Here is a 16,432-nt window from a genome sequence, read left to right as displayed (position 1 = left end):
CGTCATGCTCCGCCGTGATGCGTCGTTATTGTTGCTGTTTTTCCCCGACGTATTGAGGATGCGCTCTAACTGTAAGATGTTCACATGCAAAGTCCGCTCAGTGCCTCGTTGCCCCCTCTGCCCAACAGGGCTGAGGCGAAGGGTTCGTTTTGTGTCAGATGACGAGGCCTGTTTGTCAGGTCTCTATTGTCTCATCATATACAGTATAGCAGTGTGTAAGTGTCGCTGTAAGTGTAAGAATTTTCAAGATAAGTGGAAAAGAATTTTTTTTTTATTTATTTATTTTTTCAAATTGCTTTACTCATCACTTCACAGACTCTGTTACCTCATACACATAACAAAGGCAAATCCAAGCTTCTTTTGGGCGCTCCCTTGCTAACAAACAGCATGCCACAGTGGATGGCTTCCCATATTTGATTTCTGATTTTTATGCTGGTTATCCTTCCTGACCTAATCTCCGAGGGTTTTTTGTCTCCTACTCGTCTTGAACCAGGGATCTTTTGCATGTCGGACAAATGCATAAATCACAAATCTATGGGCATAGTACAGCCAGGTGTATTATTCTGAGTTTCTTATATTATTTATATAATATTTCTAACCTTGAAAATATCCAGGTTTGCAGTGGTAAAATTTGCAAGACAAAAATGGTACATATATCCAGAAAATAACAGGAATTCTTTGAGATTTAAGACACAAATTTATAAGAAACAGATGTTTAAAAGAAAAAAAAGATGCTTTTATTTTTGCCGAGTTTCCACATCTTTTCAAAGTGGGACGTTGGAGGTTTTGTAGGCCTTATTTGGCGAGTCACGAATACACAACAGTGGTAGTACAGACTGCACTTTCTACAGTTTTACTGCTGCTGCCATGTTGGATTCCAAAGTTGGAGTTGGTGTGACTTCGCTGACTTTCCGAGTGGGAAGTCCAACTGGAGGGGGTGTTTGAGCTGAAAATCCAGTGGAATTCTGACTTTCCACTTCAAATGGCATGCAGCGTCATTCCTAATATAAGATATACTATTCAAATATAGTCTTTTTTTGCAGTTGGGGTTAGCAATAAGTGTTTATTTTATAATAACCCTTACATTTCTTATCATCATAAGAAATGTAAAGCATTTTTAAAAACCTCTGTGAAAGGGGAATATCAGCTGTCCAAAGCGTCAGTATGGTGAGCGCAAATTATATTATTATTTTAAGAAAGATTTAATTGGATCAAAGATCCAGTTGAAACGTATCTGACTGCTGTTCCCAATTTTATAAACTTTAGGAAATATAAGGTTTGCTTTATTTTTTTCCCTAAGGGCATGCTGGGTAATCTGGCCAGGTAGTATGGCAGTGTGGAGGAGGCTCTGTGGCTACAGGACATTCAACAAGATGCCAGAAAAAAGAGAGGGATTAAAAAGAGAGACTTAGATACTTGTTAACTCTGAGAGAGTTAAATATTTGTGTGGTTTCTTTTATTTACGTGGTATTTATTGTATGACAACATGCAATTGTAAAAAGTGAAGCATGGCTAATCTTTTGAAAATACTGCATTATTGCTCAAAAATATTCCCAAACTTTTTCAATAATATCATAAATTTCACGCATTTTTTCTTGAGATTTTATTTTTTTACCTAAACCTCTGTAAATTTCAGGATTTTTCCTCATTAATTTACCAAATTAAGAGAAATCACAATTAATTGTTGAGTAAGTACCTGATTTTAAATATGTCGAGTCTTGCACATAATTTTGCAAATATTTATTTATAATACACCTCTTTTATTTTATTTTTATTTTTGATATTATTATGGCTTATTGGAGGATCAACTAACTGTTTTAAAGTCATGTCCTTAGTTGTAGCTTCTTGTCATCTCAGTGAAACATCTAAAGGTTACACCTTTTTTCCATGTTTTGTAACTTTAGAGTGGGTGGTAAGCAGATTTCATCTTTGGACAGAGACAGATATGCTTCTAAGCTAAGTGGCAGCTTGCTTTTTGTCTGCAGAGGCATCGCTCCTCCATCTCTAAAAAGCAAATTGCCACCAATTCTGAGCCCTTTCTTCAAATGAGAAGTAGAAAGACGCTTGTACTTGTGGCCTAAAGACAAAGAAATAATGCAAACATGTGGCAAACAGGAAGTTATGGAAAACTAAGCCAATAATGAGATGTTGCTGACCAGTTGGAGACGACTGCATATTTGGAAAAGTGAACAAAGCTGTACATACTTTAGCACATGTCCTTTGTAAGCTTTGCACAGTCTTCACTTTTTGTGGATTTTTTGAAAATACCATGAATCATTTTGTGTTTGTTTATGATCATTGCTGATCATATGAAGATTGTTTTCTTGTAAGCTCTGTTCCTCACACCAAGAGGAAAAAATTGACTGGAGATCATTCTTTTAACTTTAAGGCAACATCAGCCTGAACTTAAACATTTGCTTCCCTGACTTTGTAACATGTAACAAACTGTACATCCAAAAATAAGTACGTTATTCATGTAATTCATCCGCAGGGGTCTTGTTTCATCTGTCTGACCCTGCTGTCATTTACACCGTCATCCTTCTTTACCTACCCTCTTTCTTCCTGTCTCACCTCATTACACACACCTTCAGTGTGGAGTGGAGCTGTCAGGAAACGGATAATAAGTGAAATAACGTTAATTGAGTTCACAAGAACACATTACGTAGCTGCTTTTATTCTCAATCTGTGAAAAATATAAATGAAGCTGTCAGACTGACTTTTATTTCTTTTTTTAAAATGATTGATAAAAATGATTTGATGCAGAGCGTGAGCCTTCTTCCAGGATATGCACAAGCATGTAAGGCAAGCATAATTGTTTGAGCTTTTCAGCCATGTCGACACACTGAGGTCATGTAAAAAAAACCAAAAAACTGCTGTAATCAGACAAGGACAAGTTGCCGGTATAGTAGCCGGTGCACAGCTCCTGGTGTGTGGCTTAGTAAACATGGAACAACGTAAAATTGGATAAATGAGATCATTTAGTCTCATGAACCAGAACGATATTGATGTTGTGTATTGTTTAGGTCTCCTGCTTTCTTATTGTCTGACTGCTTTTTTATTTTTAAATGACAGTATAGAGGTACCCGTTGTGTTAAAATATGACGAGGAGTACCTGACCTGAAGCTGGGAGTGAGAAGGTGTTTTATTTTTACAGGCTTTTATTTTGAAGGACTCTTGCAAAACAGACTTTTTTATGCATTATTTTATGAAGCATTCCTTCCATATGCAACACTTTATTAACAAAAAAAAATACATAGAATCTTAAACATGAGCTCTAATGAAATGCTAATGTTCCATTTCTTCATATATTAAAGTGGATAAAGTAATAATGTATTTGGGGGGAAAAGTAATTTTCTGTTACTTTGTTAAAATTTAGTTGTGCCGTCTATAATGCAAAATAACGTCAGGATTTTGCATAAAATTATATAAACAGAGCCACGCCATAGATTTGAAACACCAGATGTAGTGGATGTTTGATCTCTGCTATATATTTTATTGTTTGGTTTTCTTCTTCTCAAATGTTAGGAGCGTCTTTTTTTAAATTGGGGGTGTTTGTAACTGTAGGAGAAGTCACTCAGAGACGTTACGTTTGTGCCGCCTGGCCGTGATACCGGCCGAGAGTTACCACCGTGTTTATTAATTGTGGATTCTTTGAAACGTTGTCGCAGCGATAATGTGCCAGAGTCCCCCTAAAGTACTTCTTTGGCACCCTCGTCCTCCTCTTCTCTCCCCCGTCCTTCCTCTGCTCTCGCCTCTCTCTGTCTCTCCGTGATGTGTGGCGGTGTTTGTGCAGGGACAGAAAATGGCTGAGATTGAGTCTCTGACTCATCCTGAAGGAGGAGGGAGGGGAGATGAGGGATGGGGGCAAAGACGAACTGATTTTTTTTTTGTGTTTTGATGGGGTGGCAGTGTCACTGTGTGTTATCCCGAAGATGTTTAAATGAAATTTCCAGGTGTGTGCAAGCTGCAGATGTTAAACGTGTAGATGTGTTTGGAGACGGGCGGCTGTGGGAAACTTTGCTGCTGCTGCTGTAATCTCGCCGTCTTGTGATTTTTCTGAATGCTGTTTAGATGTCCCGTGTTTACTTTGTTACTTTTCCTTCATTTTTCTTCTTGTCGTTGTCTTTCTTTCATTCAGTTTTGTATTCTTTTTTACTTTACTGTGCGGGATTTGTATTTTCCTTTCCGGTCCTTTGGGGGGTTTTCTTCATTTTTATGCCTTGTTTAAGGTTTCTTCGTGACTTTTCTCTGGGCTTTGTCTCGCTTTAAAAAGTTTTCTTCATGCTCTTGTTTGTTTCTTTGTTGCTTTCTTTTATTCTTTGATTTCTGATCATTTGTTCATCAATTAATTTCATTTTTTGTCACGTTTCTTTCCCATCTTTGTCAGTTTCTTTAAAGTTTTTATGCTCTCCTTTTACTTTTCTCTTTATGTTCTTTTTTTTCCTCTAAACTTTCCATTCTTTTATTAATGTTTCACTTTCCTGTTCAGTTTTTTTTTAAATCTTTGATTCTTCTTTTTCGTTCTCTTTTTGTCTTTCTCTTTCACTCTGTTCTCGTCTCCTCATACCTTTCCTACTCTTATAATCTGTTCACTTTTCTCTGTTTTCCTCGTGTGTTAGTTCTTTAATTGTCTTCCTTCTTTTTTTGTCCTTTTCTTCTCTCGCGCACTTTTCCCTCTGTTTCCTCTAACCCACTCCATTCCCTGAATTTCTTTCTCTCTGTCTCTTTGTTGCTCGCTCCATTCCTCTCTGCCTCTCCGTCCCCCTCTTCTTCTTCTGCCTTTCTTCCCTTCTTTTCCCTCTCCTCTCTCTGTCTGTCTCTCCCTCTCTCTGGCCTCTCTCCAGCAGCACAAGATTTGGAGCCGATTGTCTATTTATAGCGCCTGTGGTTCTGTCGCCATGACAACCAAGCTGGAGGCCAGGGCGCCAGGGAGCTATTTTTGGAGCAGCTCTGTAATGTCAGACATAGCCTTCTCTCTCTTTCTTCCCTCTCTCTCTGGATGTGGTGTGTGTTTGATTAAGGATCGGCTGGCGAAGCCTTCGGTTTGGTCAGCTCGTCACAGTGTGAAGCGCTAACGTACGAAGAAGCGGTAACCCCCTCAAATCTTGCACCGTCCCCCTCCCTCCACCTACCTATTACCTCCACCTTGAGAAAGCACCGAGACCATTTTTTTGGGTTTTTTTGTATTTATTTTTTTGAGTGGGCTCGGTGCTTCAGAGGCTTGTAAAGCTTCAGTTTTCTCTGTGCAGCTGAGATTGATTTCAGGCGCCTGAAGTGACACATTTGAGTGTCTGCAGTGAGATTTGCAGCAACAATAAAGACACAATTTAAAGCCCTGTTAACATAAAAAAAATACTAAACTACTTTTTTTTTTTTTTTTTAAAATCTGAAAAAACAAACTTAAGTGTTAATAAATGGCCAAATTATTGTCAGTAACATTGACACTAAACTATATTTAAGGATTTAATACTTAAATGTACAATTTTAAAATGTATCCTTTTTTTTTGTAAACTTTTAATAATCTTTTAATTTGTTTTCACAGTTTTCCTGTTAATCAGCTTCTCAGTGTGACAGGAATGTGCATTTTCTGTATTTGTAAAGGTTTTTGAGCATCTTCGTTTTTTACCTTTGTGTAAAGACATGGTGGTTGAACTTTTGAAAACTTGCTTGGACATGAATAGATTTGAGGAGATGTGGAAAGAGGCGCTTTTTAGGGACGCAATCCTGCTCGCTGATTTGTGTGTGTCTGCGTGTGTGTTGTCACACAGCGGAGCTGCTCGGACGCGGCGGGGCAAAGTTTTCCAGATGTTGTGTGTTTGTATCTTGTTATACTACAAACCCTGATACAGGTTAAAATACTGTAATTATTACTCTGGTACTATTAAACTGTTAACACGGTTAATGTGTTCTTTGATCAAATACTGGCTTTTTTTTTCTCTCTCTTTTTTAAAGAGACATTTCATAACTGTTTCTCATATGAAGGTAATTTAAAATTAAAGTACTATGATCTGAAAATTTGGCTCCCTAAAAACATAAAAACCTGCTCCGTCCTGTTACGTTTGATCTGTTTCTGTTTTATCCTTACCAGCTGTAAGGTTGCAGGCCGGACGACACAGTTGTGTGTCAGAGTAATCTAATACTGAGTCGTAGACGTATGAAAGCTCATAATCTGAGTAATCCTTTGTTCTAATACTGCCACTTTTGCAAGATAAATGCATTATGGGAGTGTTGTCAGCTTTGTTGGGACAGTGCGCTGCTGCTGTTAAGTTTTTGTTTGTTTGTTTGTTTTTCAACACATGAAAAAACAAAAAACAAAAACAACAATTTAAAACAATTTCAACTTCATCATGTTCAAAATTACACGTGCAAAGCAGATCCAGTTAAAAGGTGTTTTCATAGCAGTCCAATCCTGGAATAGGCTTTAATTATTGTAGCAATAATATAGAAGAAATTTGGAAATTGAACTTTTGTTAAAAAAAAGTCTATTTTTTTTAAATATAATTGATAAAACATGTGATTTTTATTTTATAAATTTGAACAAGCATATTTAAATATCCCTCAGGGTTGTTTGTGTGGCAATAAAACAATGAATCCAAATAAAGAATTGAAGTAAATATGACATTTTAAAAATATGTAAATGCTAGAGTATTTTTTTTTTTCACAATCGTGGCCTACATTTATTGTATCTGCAAAAAAAGAAAGAAAAGAAACCCGAAGAAAACAGAAGAATGAATTTTAGCTTTTCTTGTAAATACTGGGTCATTTTTAGCCACCAGACAAGTGACCTGTGTATATTTCCAGAGTTTAAGTCACCCTGTCTGCTACCCCAGAATAACCCTGTGGATATACATAACACCGTAGACCTCTCTGTTACTGGGGCAGCCACTATTATTTAGTTCAGCTTAGTAGGCATGGTTATTATTGGCACTTCTCCTATTAATAGGGAGAAGTGCTAAAAATTGAGCAGTGTGTTTGTCCTGGGCGTGTTGATGCCTCAGACCGGAGCTGTAGATAAACAAGATTTTGGCCTCAGCAGATGTTGGGGGCAGGCATGTTAACTCTCATCATTAGAGCTGCAGCTTTCACCTTCACCCAAGATGAAAGTTCTGTTGTTGAGGTGCTCACTAATAATGTAATGTTATGGGCTGAAGTTTGACTCGAAGGTGCTGAGGTGTGGGAGCACCTGAGCCACTCGGCCCCTGCAGAGAGCGGCTGGTACCAGACCGGCTGACTGCCTAATGGTCTTTCTGTGTGTTTTACATGAATATCTGTGTCAGTGCGCATTTGTGCAGAGAAATGCGCATGGCCCGCTCTTTGTTTCTGCGAACCCTTTCTCCTCCCTCTCCTTCCTGGCTCAGGGGTCTTTTTGTCCGTTTGTCCAGCACTGTAGCGCCTGCAGACGCAGCCCCCCGTTCCTCTCAGTGTGTTACCTGCAGCCCTTCTGTCACATTTCACCCCTGCCCGCAACATTCCTTGTTATCTCAGAGGGGGCTGCATACCTGTTCTCTGAGAGGCGGCTGCAGGCCAGTGTCTTGCCTTGCTAGTTGTAAGAATCGAGCGTAGACAATTATTCAAAGCAGACAGCCGGGCGGGCCGAGGAACAGAGCGGGAACGCAGTATGTTAGCGACTACTCTGTAACAAGCAGTCAGGGATTACTTAAAGCAGTTTTGGTTGGTGAAGCTTTGCAGAGATTTAAAATAAAATTGGTTAGATGAAGTTGCAAGCAGTGCTTTAACACATCAAAGCCATGTCTGTTAATTTTTTTAAAATTAGCAAGCATTAACTGTGTGGCTACACTTTAACACCACCGCACTATAACCCTCATTCCTGCTTAAAACATGCTTCTCAGGGGAAAGCTTTAATATTTAAATATTGTTCAGGAATTTTGTGAAGTAGAAATGCATTGGAATAAGGTACATTAAAGTACATTAAGGTTAAAGTACAATAAGGTATAATAAAGTACATTTAGCGTATTTGGTGTCTTATTTTAACAATTTGTATGGAGGTAATTTTCAAGTTTCTTTCTGCAGAAAGACTCCCTTTGCATTTCAAGCTATATCTGTCGGGGACCCCTGTAATTATTTGTACTGCATTTCAGGTCCATTCAGTATTTACTTGAGATCTTGTTGTTTAATATAACATGGTAACACACACGAGGAAGGGCTAAAGTTTAATATGCAAATGTTTAAGTTTGAGAGCAGAATCTGTGATTGAAACATTTGCATGATATTAAAGCTGCGATTGTGAAGTTTTCAGCTCAGTTTCTGTAGGAAAACTGCAGCACTTGCGCTCGATCAGTGCAGGCGAGTGCGACGCTGCTGCTTAAAGATAATCACCAAATTCCTTTCGGTATAACTGGCCTGAATTCAGCTCACTCCTCTTTCCATGCCACAGCTGAGCAACTCTTCTTTGATAATGTTTACCTCTTTACATGTGAAAGTCCTGTCTGGACAGCTTGGAAGTTTAATTTTCCACCTTCATTTTATTTACATGCATGTGCAGTGGCTCGAAGGGAGATGATAGGGAAGTTGTTGTTTTTTTTCCTGTGTGAAATTTAGGCAATCTCATTAATCCTGGTGTGCATGTACACGACGGGTACTAGTGTGAAAGTGTCTGCGGTCCAGACAACTCCGAAAGAGTCGTCAGGCTGCCTCACACACCTTGAAAGCAGACACCCGTTCACACAGACCATTAACATGCATTTGGGTAGGCGCTCTTCAAAATATGAACGCGCTGTAGGCCTGCATACCCACCCACGCACACACACACACGCACACACACTTCTCCTTCTGTGCAAGTACTACTACAGCGGCTCCATTGACGAGGCTTCTTCAGTCTGACAGAGCAAACGGCTGCCGGTGACTCAGACTGGCTGCCTCTGATCTCGCTGCGATTTCAAACACTCGCCCCCTCGTGGCCATTCAGGGACTCATATCCTCCATGTTTCCCGAGCTCTCACTGCCGTGCTCGGCAGCAGCGCTCGGCCTGTGTTTGTGTGCGTTTTTGAAGCCAAACTCTTCCAGTCTGATAGGTTGGTGAGTTAAGGAGGATTTTAAGTTGCGTTTACAGTTCAGTAGGTTTTATTTTGAAGATTACTGTGGTTAGTTAAAATGGACTGATTTACTGTGAAAGTAAGCAATACATTAGTTTTATTGTAATATTGTATTTTTCCTATACAGTTTCAGCTGAGATTTAAAAGCTTTTGTGTTGTCTTTGCAGCTTCCTAGACCGGATTGATGTGGTCAGGCAGAACGACTACACACCCACTGATCAGGTGAGGCAGTCAGCGCTCAAACACCAGTTATAACAGTTTTTATTATTTTTATTTAGTTTTATAAGTTTCAATTATATTCTGTTATTTTATTGTTTAAAAATGTTCACCAGTGTTTAGTATATTCTATAATATTCAAATTGAGCAAAAACAAAAATGGAGAGTAGTTTTTGTTTTCTATTCCAGTTAATCAAAATGTTTTTTTCTCTTGTAGCTTTCATTTTTTGAGTTTTAGTTCACTGTAATAACACAAACAGGATTGAAGGTGATGAACCACCAGAGCAAAGCCTGCCAGACATTTGCATTTATTCACCAAACTCAAATAATTCCTGATTTTCAGGTTCCCATCATGACACACTCATGCTCTGTGAATATTATTTGGAGGCACCTGTGCCTTCCCTTCTGTGACGTGTCAAAGTTCAATCTTGGGGAAACTCGAGTAAAAAGTGTGAGTGTGTTTAACTGTGAAGCCGGAACCAGACAAAGGATGTGAACTGCAGTACACGTCATATCATACGTGAAACGAGCGTGTGCAGATGGTGAAGTTCACGTCCCAACGACCTGTTTGGACGTGGAAAGCAGGAAGAGACCTTCATGACGGCATTGTAATTATGCATCACCACTGAGGGCAGCAGAGCCGTGCACGGGGCATGTTTGCATATAGAAAATGTGCGTCGTTGTGTTTGCAGAAAATTATAATTACCACATTTGTGGCAGTTTTTAAAATCATAGTTGGTGAATACTTTCTAGATTTTTATGTACAATCAGCTGTAATTAGCGTAGAAGCGAGTAAGAACAGTGCCGTGGGAAATGGAAAGTGAATATAGAAAAATTAAAAGTAAAATGAGTGTGAAATTTATCTGCTTTTATTTGATTTTATTTGAAAATTTTGAATTTGATTGTTTTTGACCTGTTTTTACAAAAAATCAACTCATCTACAAACACTATTCATTATTAGGTGTTATTATTCAGTATGTCTTATTGAAAACGGACTATATGCACAGCTTCTTTTTAAAATTATTTTATTTATAATGTGTATCAATACGGATAAGTGCATAATATGAACTGTGCCACACATCCCGGCATTTAAGTTTAAAAGCTGTTCCTTAGATGGACTTTGAAGACGCACGCATCAGTTATCTTTATTTGTTTTATTTCCTCGCGAAAGTCGACTTCTTGCCCATTTACTGCCATTTTTTTGCTTCATCGTCCACTTGTGCTTCCTTTAACCCTCCTACTTCTATTTTTTTTTCAGGACCTGCTAAGATGCAGAGTACTGACATCTGGGATCTTCGAGACAAGATTTCAAATAGACAAAGTTAATTTCCAGTGAGCAACCTCAATGTTTATTTATCACGATGTGTGCGATAGAGCGAAAGTAAAAAAAAGTCAAATAAAAGGATTAATACTGTTATAAAAGTGTAAATATAAAACTTTTTAACTTCCTCTGTCTCTCAGTATGTTCGACGTTGGAGGTCAGAGGGATGAACGGCGAAAGTGGATCCAGTGTTTTAATGGTAGGAGATGATCCTGAATTATTTCTGAAGTATCTAACACTCACTTTGCTGCTTTTTTCATGTCATTGGGTTTATAAAGTTACTAAAGCAGATATATATGTAGTGTTCCGGAATTTGTATCTAGAGTTTTTGGGTATTTTTATTCATAGGGGTTTTATTAATCCTGCTCTGTGTTGTGTGCCGCAGATGTGACAGCTATCATCTTTGTGGTGGCGAGTAGCAGCTACAACATGGTGATCAGAGAAGATAATCAGACTAACAGACTACAGGAAGCCCTCAATCTTTTCAAGAACATTTGGAACAACAGGTCAGAGACAAATTTTTCTTTGGACACATTTCTTTCTTTTCTGTTTTTGTCTGTTTTTGTTTGAAGGTGAGGAGACAAAAGGGAGTCATAAAAACCAAGAAATGTTGCTAAAAAACACTATAGAAACTAAATGCTGTGACACTTTGTAGAAGGTGCTTTCCAGACATAAGAGCAACTTAAGAGCGAAGTATGTAATTGCTGTGACTGGTAGTTTTCCATTGTTTGGGCTAAAAGAAAGTCATATACAACAATACAATAAAATAATAAAACTTTAAGACTTTGAGTTCAGAGGAATGCCTAGTTACAAGCCATCTTGCACACAGCAGGGAAATACGGGGGAAAAAATAAAGATAAAATAGGATCAAAAGAACATATGAGACATGACGTGAGCTTTCTGTTAGCTGTGCAAATGAAAACACAAATCAAGCTGGGAAGGTTTGTCATCTGAGGGGCTGCTGCTTTTGCTAGTTTGGTAAGAGAAGTCATTTCTTTTCAGAGATAAGTACAGTAAATTTAAACACAGTGCTCGATACGTTTACGTGAACGATGCACTAAAAAAATTCTTCTGAAAATCAAGAAAATGTGAAATTTCTGATTCAGGGTGTATATGTAGGGGGACAAAGCTCTGAGCAGACACCATGTCCGCCTTTGACTCCATATGGGCTGTTTATGGCAGAAGCTCTAAGACCTTTTTAACCCAGAACTCCAGAGAGTAAATTATTGCCGTGTTCTCCAGCCAAAGTCTATTAAAATGTAATTTCTACTTGAAAAACAGTGACTCTCCAGCAACACATGTTTTGGGTCTGAAACTAACCTTGGTCTGAACTTGCTCACTTCCCTCCGCAGGTGGCTACGGACCATTTCTGTAATCCTCTTCCTGAACAAACAGGACCTGCTTGCTGAGAAGGTTTTGGCAGGAAAATCTAAAATTGAGGAGTATTTCCCAGAGTTTGCACGCTACACTACGCCTGATGATGGTAAGGCTGGCGCTCTTGGATCTGCTCATCTTCATCTTGCTGTCAGTCTTTTTTTTCCCCCCAAACATTATCCCTGATGATGCACAATAAAATCCCCAGAACTGTCCACTTTAATACAATAATATTTATATAGCTCCTGTTAGCAACTTTCATCTCAAGGAACAAGTTAGAGAGCGTACAACATCAGAGGGAGAAGCTGTATTATCCAAAAGTTCACTATGAGCAAGCACTCCAGAGAGACCACCAGCAGACCGAGACTCAAAGAGGGGAAACAATCCAGAGATGACAAAGAAGCGGGAGCGTGGCTTTAGCATGAACAAAAAAACTGGAGAGTACACTTTATGATGTGCAGATGTTGCATATAAACCGACCCAGAATAACAAAGGGATGGTTCATGATCACCTAACACAGTCCTCCATGGGAGCTGGTTCCACAGCAAAGCAGCCTGATAGCTGAAGGCTCTGCCTCCTGTTATTCAGTTAGATCGTGTGTCCGTGTGACTTCACGGCCGGAGCTCTTGGTTAGTTTGAGTTCTGAGTGCTCCATCGAAATGTCACACATGCTAACGCCCGCAGTGCACTGACATGTTAATATGTAAACATGCTGAGGTTTTTCTCCTCGCGCTCAGTGAGAATCAGTAGTTACGGTCCTGAGATCAAGTAAAGTATTGGCCATTTTTAGCTGTTTAACTCTAATGTGGTTTATTCTGTGGTAACAGTGCTGCACCGTGTGACTATTTAACGCTGCGGCGTGAAGGTGACTCGAATGTGACCAGATTTCTTCTTCCAACAGCAATACCGGAGCCAGGTGAAGATCCCCGTGTTACCAGGGCAAAGTACTTCATACGGGATGAATTTCTGGTGTGTACAAAAGTCAAAGAGGTAAAACCTGTTTTGCCTCTTTGACTTTAGTTTCCCTTTTTTCTTTTTTTTATATGACATAAACGACTAATATGAGGTTTGAGTTATATTCCTGACAAAATTCCTTTAGAGGCTGATTTACATTTCCAAATTGGCTTGAACTCCACTCAGTCTCTCTACTCTGGCACTGCTGAAGGAGCTGAACATAGTTTCAATGTTTTTGAGCATTTGATGGACCGCTTATGTCCCAGAGATGTAGATTTTGTCACTACACCAGAGTACACAAACTATCCATGTGTATCAGTGGGGAGTATAATACCTGCCACTGGAAAAAAAAGTTCTCCCTCAGTTTGGTGTTAGAATAATTATATTTTAATGAGTATACTGCATATATGAGTGTTCTCTGATTTGTCGCCCATGAGGGTTTTTTTTAACTTTGGATATTAGGAATGTATGACAGCTCAATAGTTACATTTAAAAAATACATGATAATATAGAAACGGTAATATACAGATCCTCCCTTCTATATAATAAAAAGTGGTAGACAAGTTTAGATCTGCGTTACTCTGCGGGCATCGTCAGTACCAACTAGTCTTTGTGTGACTCTTTTCTCAGAGGATCAGCACAGCCAGCGGAGACGGGCGGCATTACTGTTATCCCCACTTCACCTGTGCGGTCGACACAGAAAACATCCGCCGCGTCTTCAATGACTGTCGCGACATCATACAGAGGATGCACCTACGGCAGTACGAGCTCTTGTGATTGGCAGCGGCGTCCAATCCTACTTAACTACCTATCATCATACCTAGCTAAACACCCCTCCCGACCAGTTAGCCAATCCACTCATCCACTTCCACCAACTTCACCTAACATCCGAGCAAGCAACTGAGCGCCTTGCCCTGTCCTCCACTCCGATACAGCTTCTCCCGATAAACACAACTGCAGAAAAGCTGAACAGCGGAAAGACTCTTTTCAAAACAAAGGAAACGTTGTTACAGATACACCACATCATCAACTATCAGCCTGGAATGACTGCTGTACTCAGCCACACTTTGACCCAGGAAAGAGGGTCAGGACTGGAATCCCTGAGTGTAGGCGAACTCTCCTTTTAGCGCTCTCTCAGTTAAATGAACACACATGCTCACAGGTACACAAACACACACAGATATGAGAGACGACTTCAGATAGGCTTTAATACCGCAGTAAGACGCATACACTCTCACAGAGCCTTTCAAAAGTCAAGTCCTACTGCTTTCCAAAGTCGGCAGAGGCTAAATTGAATAATGCCTTCTGAGAGGGACGAGTTTATTCACCTAGTGCTGAACACGAAGGAAGAGAACGGCGGACGGCGAGGGTGGCAAAATGATACAGAGGAGGGCTGTTTTGTGCCCAGGGATGGACAGATGGACTAATTGACTAATGGCTGCCTGCGGACGTGAGCGTGACTCTAACAGAAGACCACACGGCTCTTCAAGAATCCAACCAAGGAGGGATGCAGAAAACAACAACAACAACAGAAAAAAAGAAAAATAAATAAACAAGATGAATATCATACAATGCATAAACTCATGCATACCAGTGAACTTCATGCAGTGCAAAAAATCCAAGCTATATATATAGATATTTATATATGTGTGTATATAAATATGTATATATATATATATAAATATATAAATATAAATATTATATATTCCTGTAATAACGCAATTCAACTTTTAAGTTTTTGTTAGTTTTTACCCCATGTTGTGTGTGGGTGTACACTGTGTGTGTGAGATCTGCCTTTGTGCACCATTTAAACCTCCAACAGACACACACACACACACATATATATAAAATATATACATCCTCGCCCCCTTTGCTCCTGCTGCTATTTGACAACTATTGAATACGTGGAATTTTTATTTAACAAGGAAACCATGACGACGCAAAAGGAACGTACGAAGTCGAAGAAACGACTCGTCGGGGCTGGATGCGACATTCTGACCTGGGAGCACACACGGACACACTAACACACACACCCGTGCACATGCACTCACAGGCCTCCTTGTCCACACTATGACCCACCTCCACACCCTTTACCTTTCGTCTTGTTCTCTCACTTCTCCCATTCCCACCTCCTCCCTTCCTGGCTTTAAGTACGTCTGTCTTTATTTTACTGCTGGACTATTATTCCTGTACAGACTGTAAAATGTATTATTTTGTACAACTTTATTGAAAAAAAAAATAACTTGTAGAAGATCCCTGTGCCTTGATCACGACTGTACGTGTAAAAATGAGCTAATATGTAAGTTATGTTTCACTGCGCTGTACAGCTGGACGGGTCTGTCCCACCTCGTCCGGGCTAGCTCACCCCTCCCGCTGGGGAGGGTGGTTGTGGGGTGGAGGGGGACGGGGAACGGGCATCGGATCGGGGCGGAGGCCTTTCGTCTGTTGCTTAGTTTCCATTTTATTCCCACATTTGTTTGTTCGTTGATTCATTTGTTTTGCTTTGACTCTCCTCTGGTTTATATGATAGCGTTGGAAAAAAGAAAAATGAAGGAAAAAAGATAATAAGACACACCACTTTAATGCTGTGTAGTGAACGATACTGAATCCTAACACAATTTAATATATATATAAAATATATGTCAGATTTTATATTTTATATATATGTACTGTACACTTACCTCCCCATCACCCTTGTGAGCTGTCGCCCGGGTTTCCTTTGCTTTCTGTCCGTAACCTGCAAATATTTTCAGGTGGTGGCGATTCTGGGTGCAGCGGGGTGGGTGTTCATTTCTCTTTTTTATTTTTAGCTTTAACTCATTTGGAGAGGAGGGAAATATCCAGTTGCAAAACATTGCTTGTTTCTACATAAACCAAATTCTTTTTGCTCAAACAAGAGGAAACGGTTGTTTTAGTCTTTGGTTTGTTCTTAGAAATCGGTATATTAGATCAACATTACACGAGCTGAAGCAGTCGCTGTCTAACACCTCAGCCACTCAGTGAATCCAGTCTTTAATGATTGGGGGGGTTCATATTTTATTAACCTTATTTTCTTTCTTTCTTTTTACCACAAGTGGTAACTGTTCAGAGTATATCATGTTTTATTCATATAGAGAAAGAACAAAGAGTGCATAACAAATTAAAAAATAAAAACAAAGTCACATATACACTCACCAGCCACTCTATTAGGTACATCTTGCTAGTACTGGGTTGGACCTCCTTTGGCTTCAGAACTGGAGCTGGAAAAAGATTCCTTGGAGATTTCAGTTTATAGTCATATGACAAAATCACACAGTTGCTGCACATCCATGATGGAAATTTCTCATTCCACCACATCCTAAAAGTCCTCTGTTGGGTTGAAATCTGGTGGCTGTGGAGGCCATTTGAGTACAGTCAATATTTTAAACACGTTGAAGAAACTAGTTTGAGATTATTCAAATTTTGTGAAATTGTGCTTTATATAAAGGAGATGGTTCAACTGTGATCATAAAGGAATGGATATGGTCAGCAACAA

The 16,432-nt window shown here is 39.4% G+C and overlaps 1 protein-coding gene across 2 annotated transcripts in view; it reads left to right on the top strand.

The window, feature by feature from the left end:
* The window catches only part of LOC102788485 (guanine nucleotide-binding protein G(s) subunit alpha-like), a 36,249-nt gene extending 20,166 nt beyond the window's left edge, over positions 1-16,083 (top strand). The window contains exons 6-12 of one of the 2 annotated variants that reach the window (XM_006782747.2): positions 9,221-9,275; positions 10,528-10,601; positions 10,731-10,789; positions 10,976-11,096; positions 11,943-12,073; positions 12,866-12,933; positions 13,549-16,083. In XM_006782747.2, coding sequence (XP_006782810.1) covers positions 9,221-9,275; positions 10,528-10,601; positions 10,731-10,789; positions 10,976-11,096; positions 11,943-12,073; positions 12,866-12,933; positions 13,549-13,695 — 655 coding nt within the window. In that variant the 3' untranslated portion in view covers positions 13,696-16,083. Of the gene's footprint in view, positions 1-9,220; positions 9,276-10,527; positions 10,602-10,730; positions 10,790-10,975; positions 11,097-11,942; positions 12,074-12,865; positions 12,955-13,548 lie in introns of both variants that reach the window. The other variant, XM_006782746.2, reaches the window with a different exon arrangement.
* Positions 16,084-16,432: the final 349 nt, after the last annotated feature.

The sequence above is a fragment of the Neolamprologus brichardi genome, chromosome 5, assembly GCF_056152115.1.
Source record: "Neolamprologus brichardi isolate AB-2024 chromosome 5, ASM5615211v1, whole genome shotgun sequence".
NCBI classification, from domain to species: domain Eukaryota; kingdom Metazoa; phylum Chordata; class Actinopteri; order Cichliformes; family Cichlidae; genus Neolamprologus; species Neolamprologus brichardi.
The sequence above is the reverse complement of the archived record's forward strand: the minus strand, read 5'-3'. Positions and strand labels throughout refer to the sequence as shown.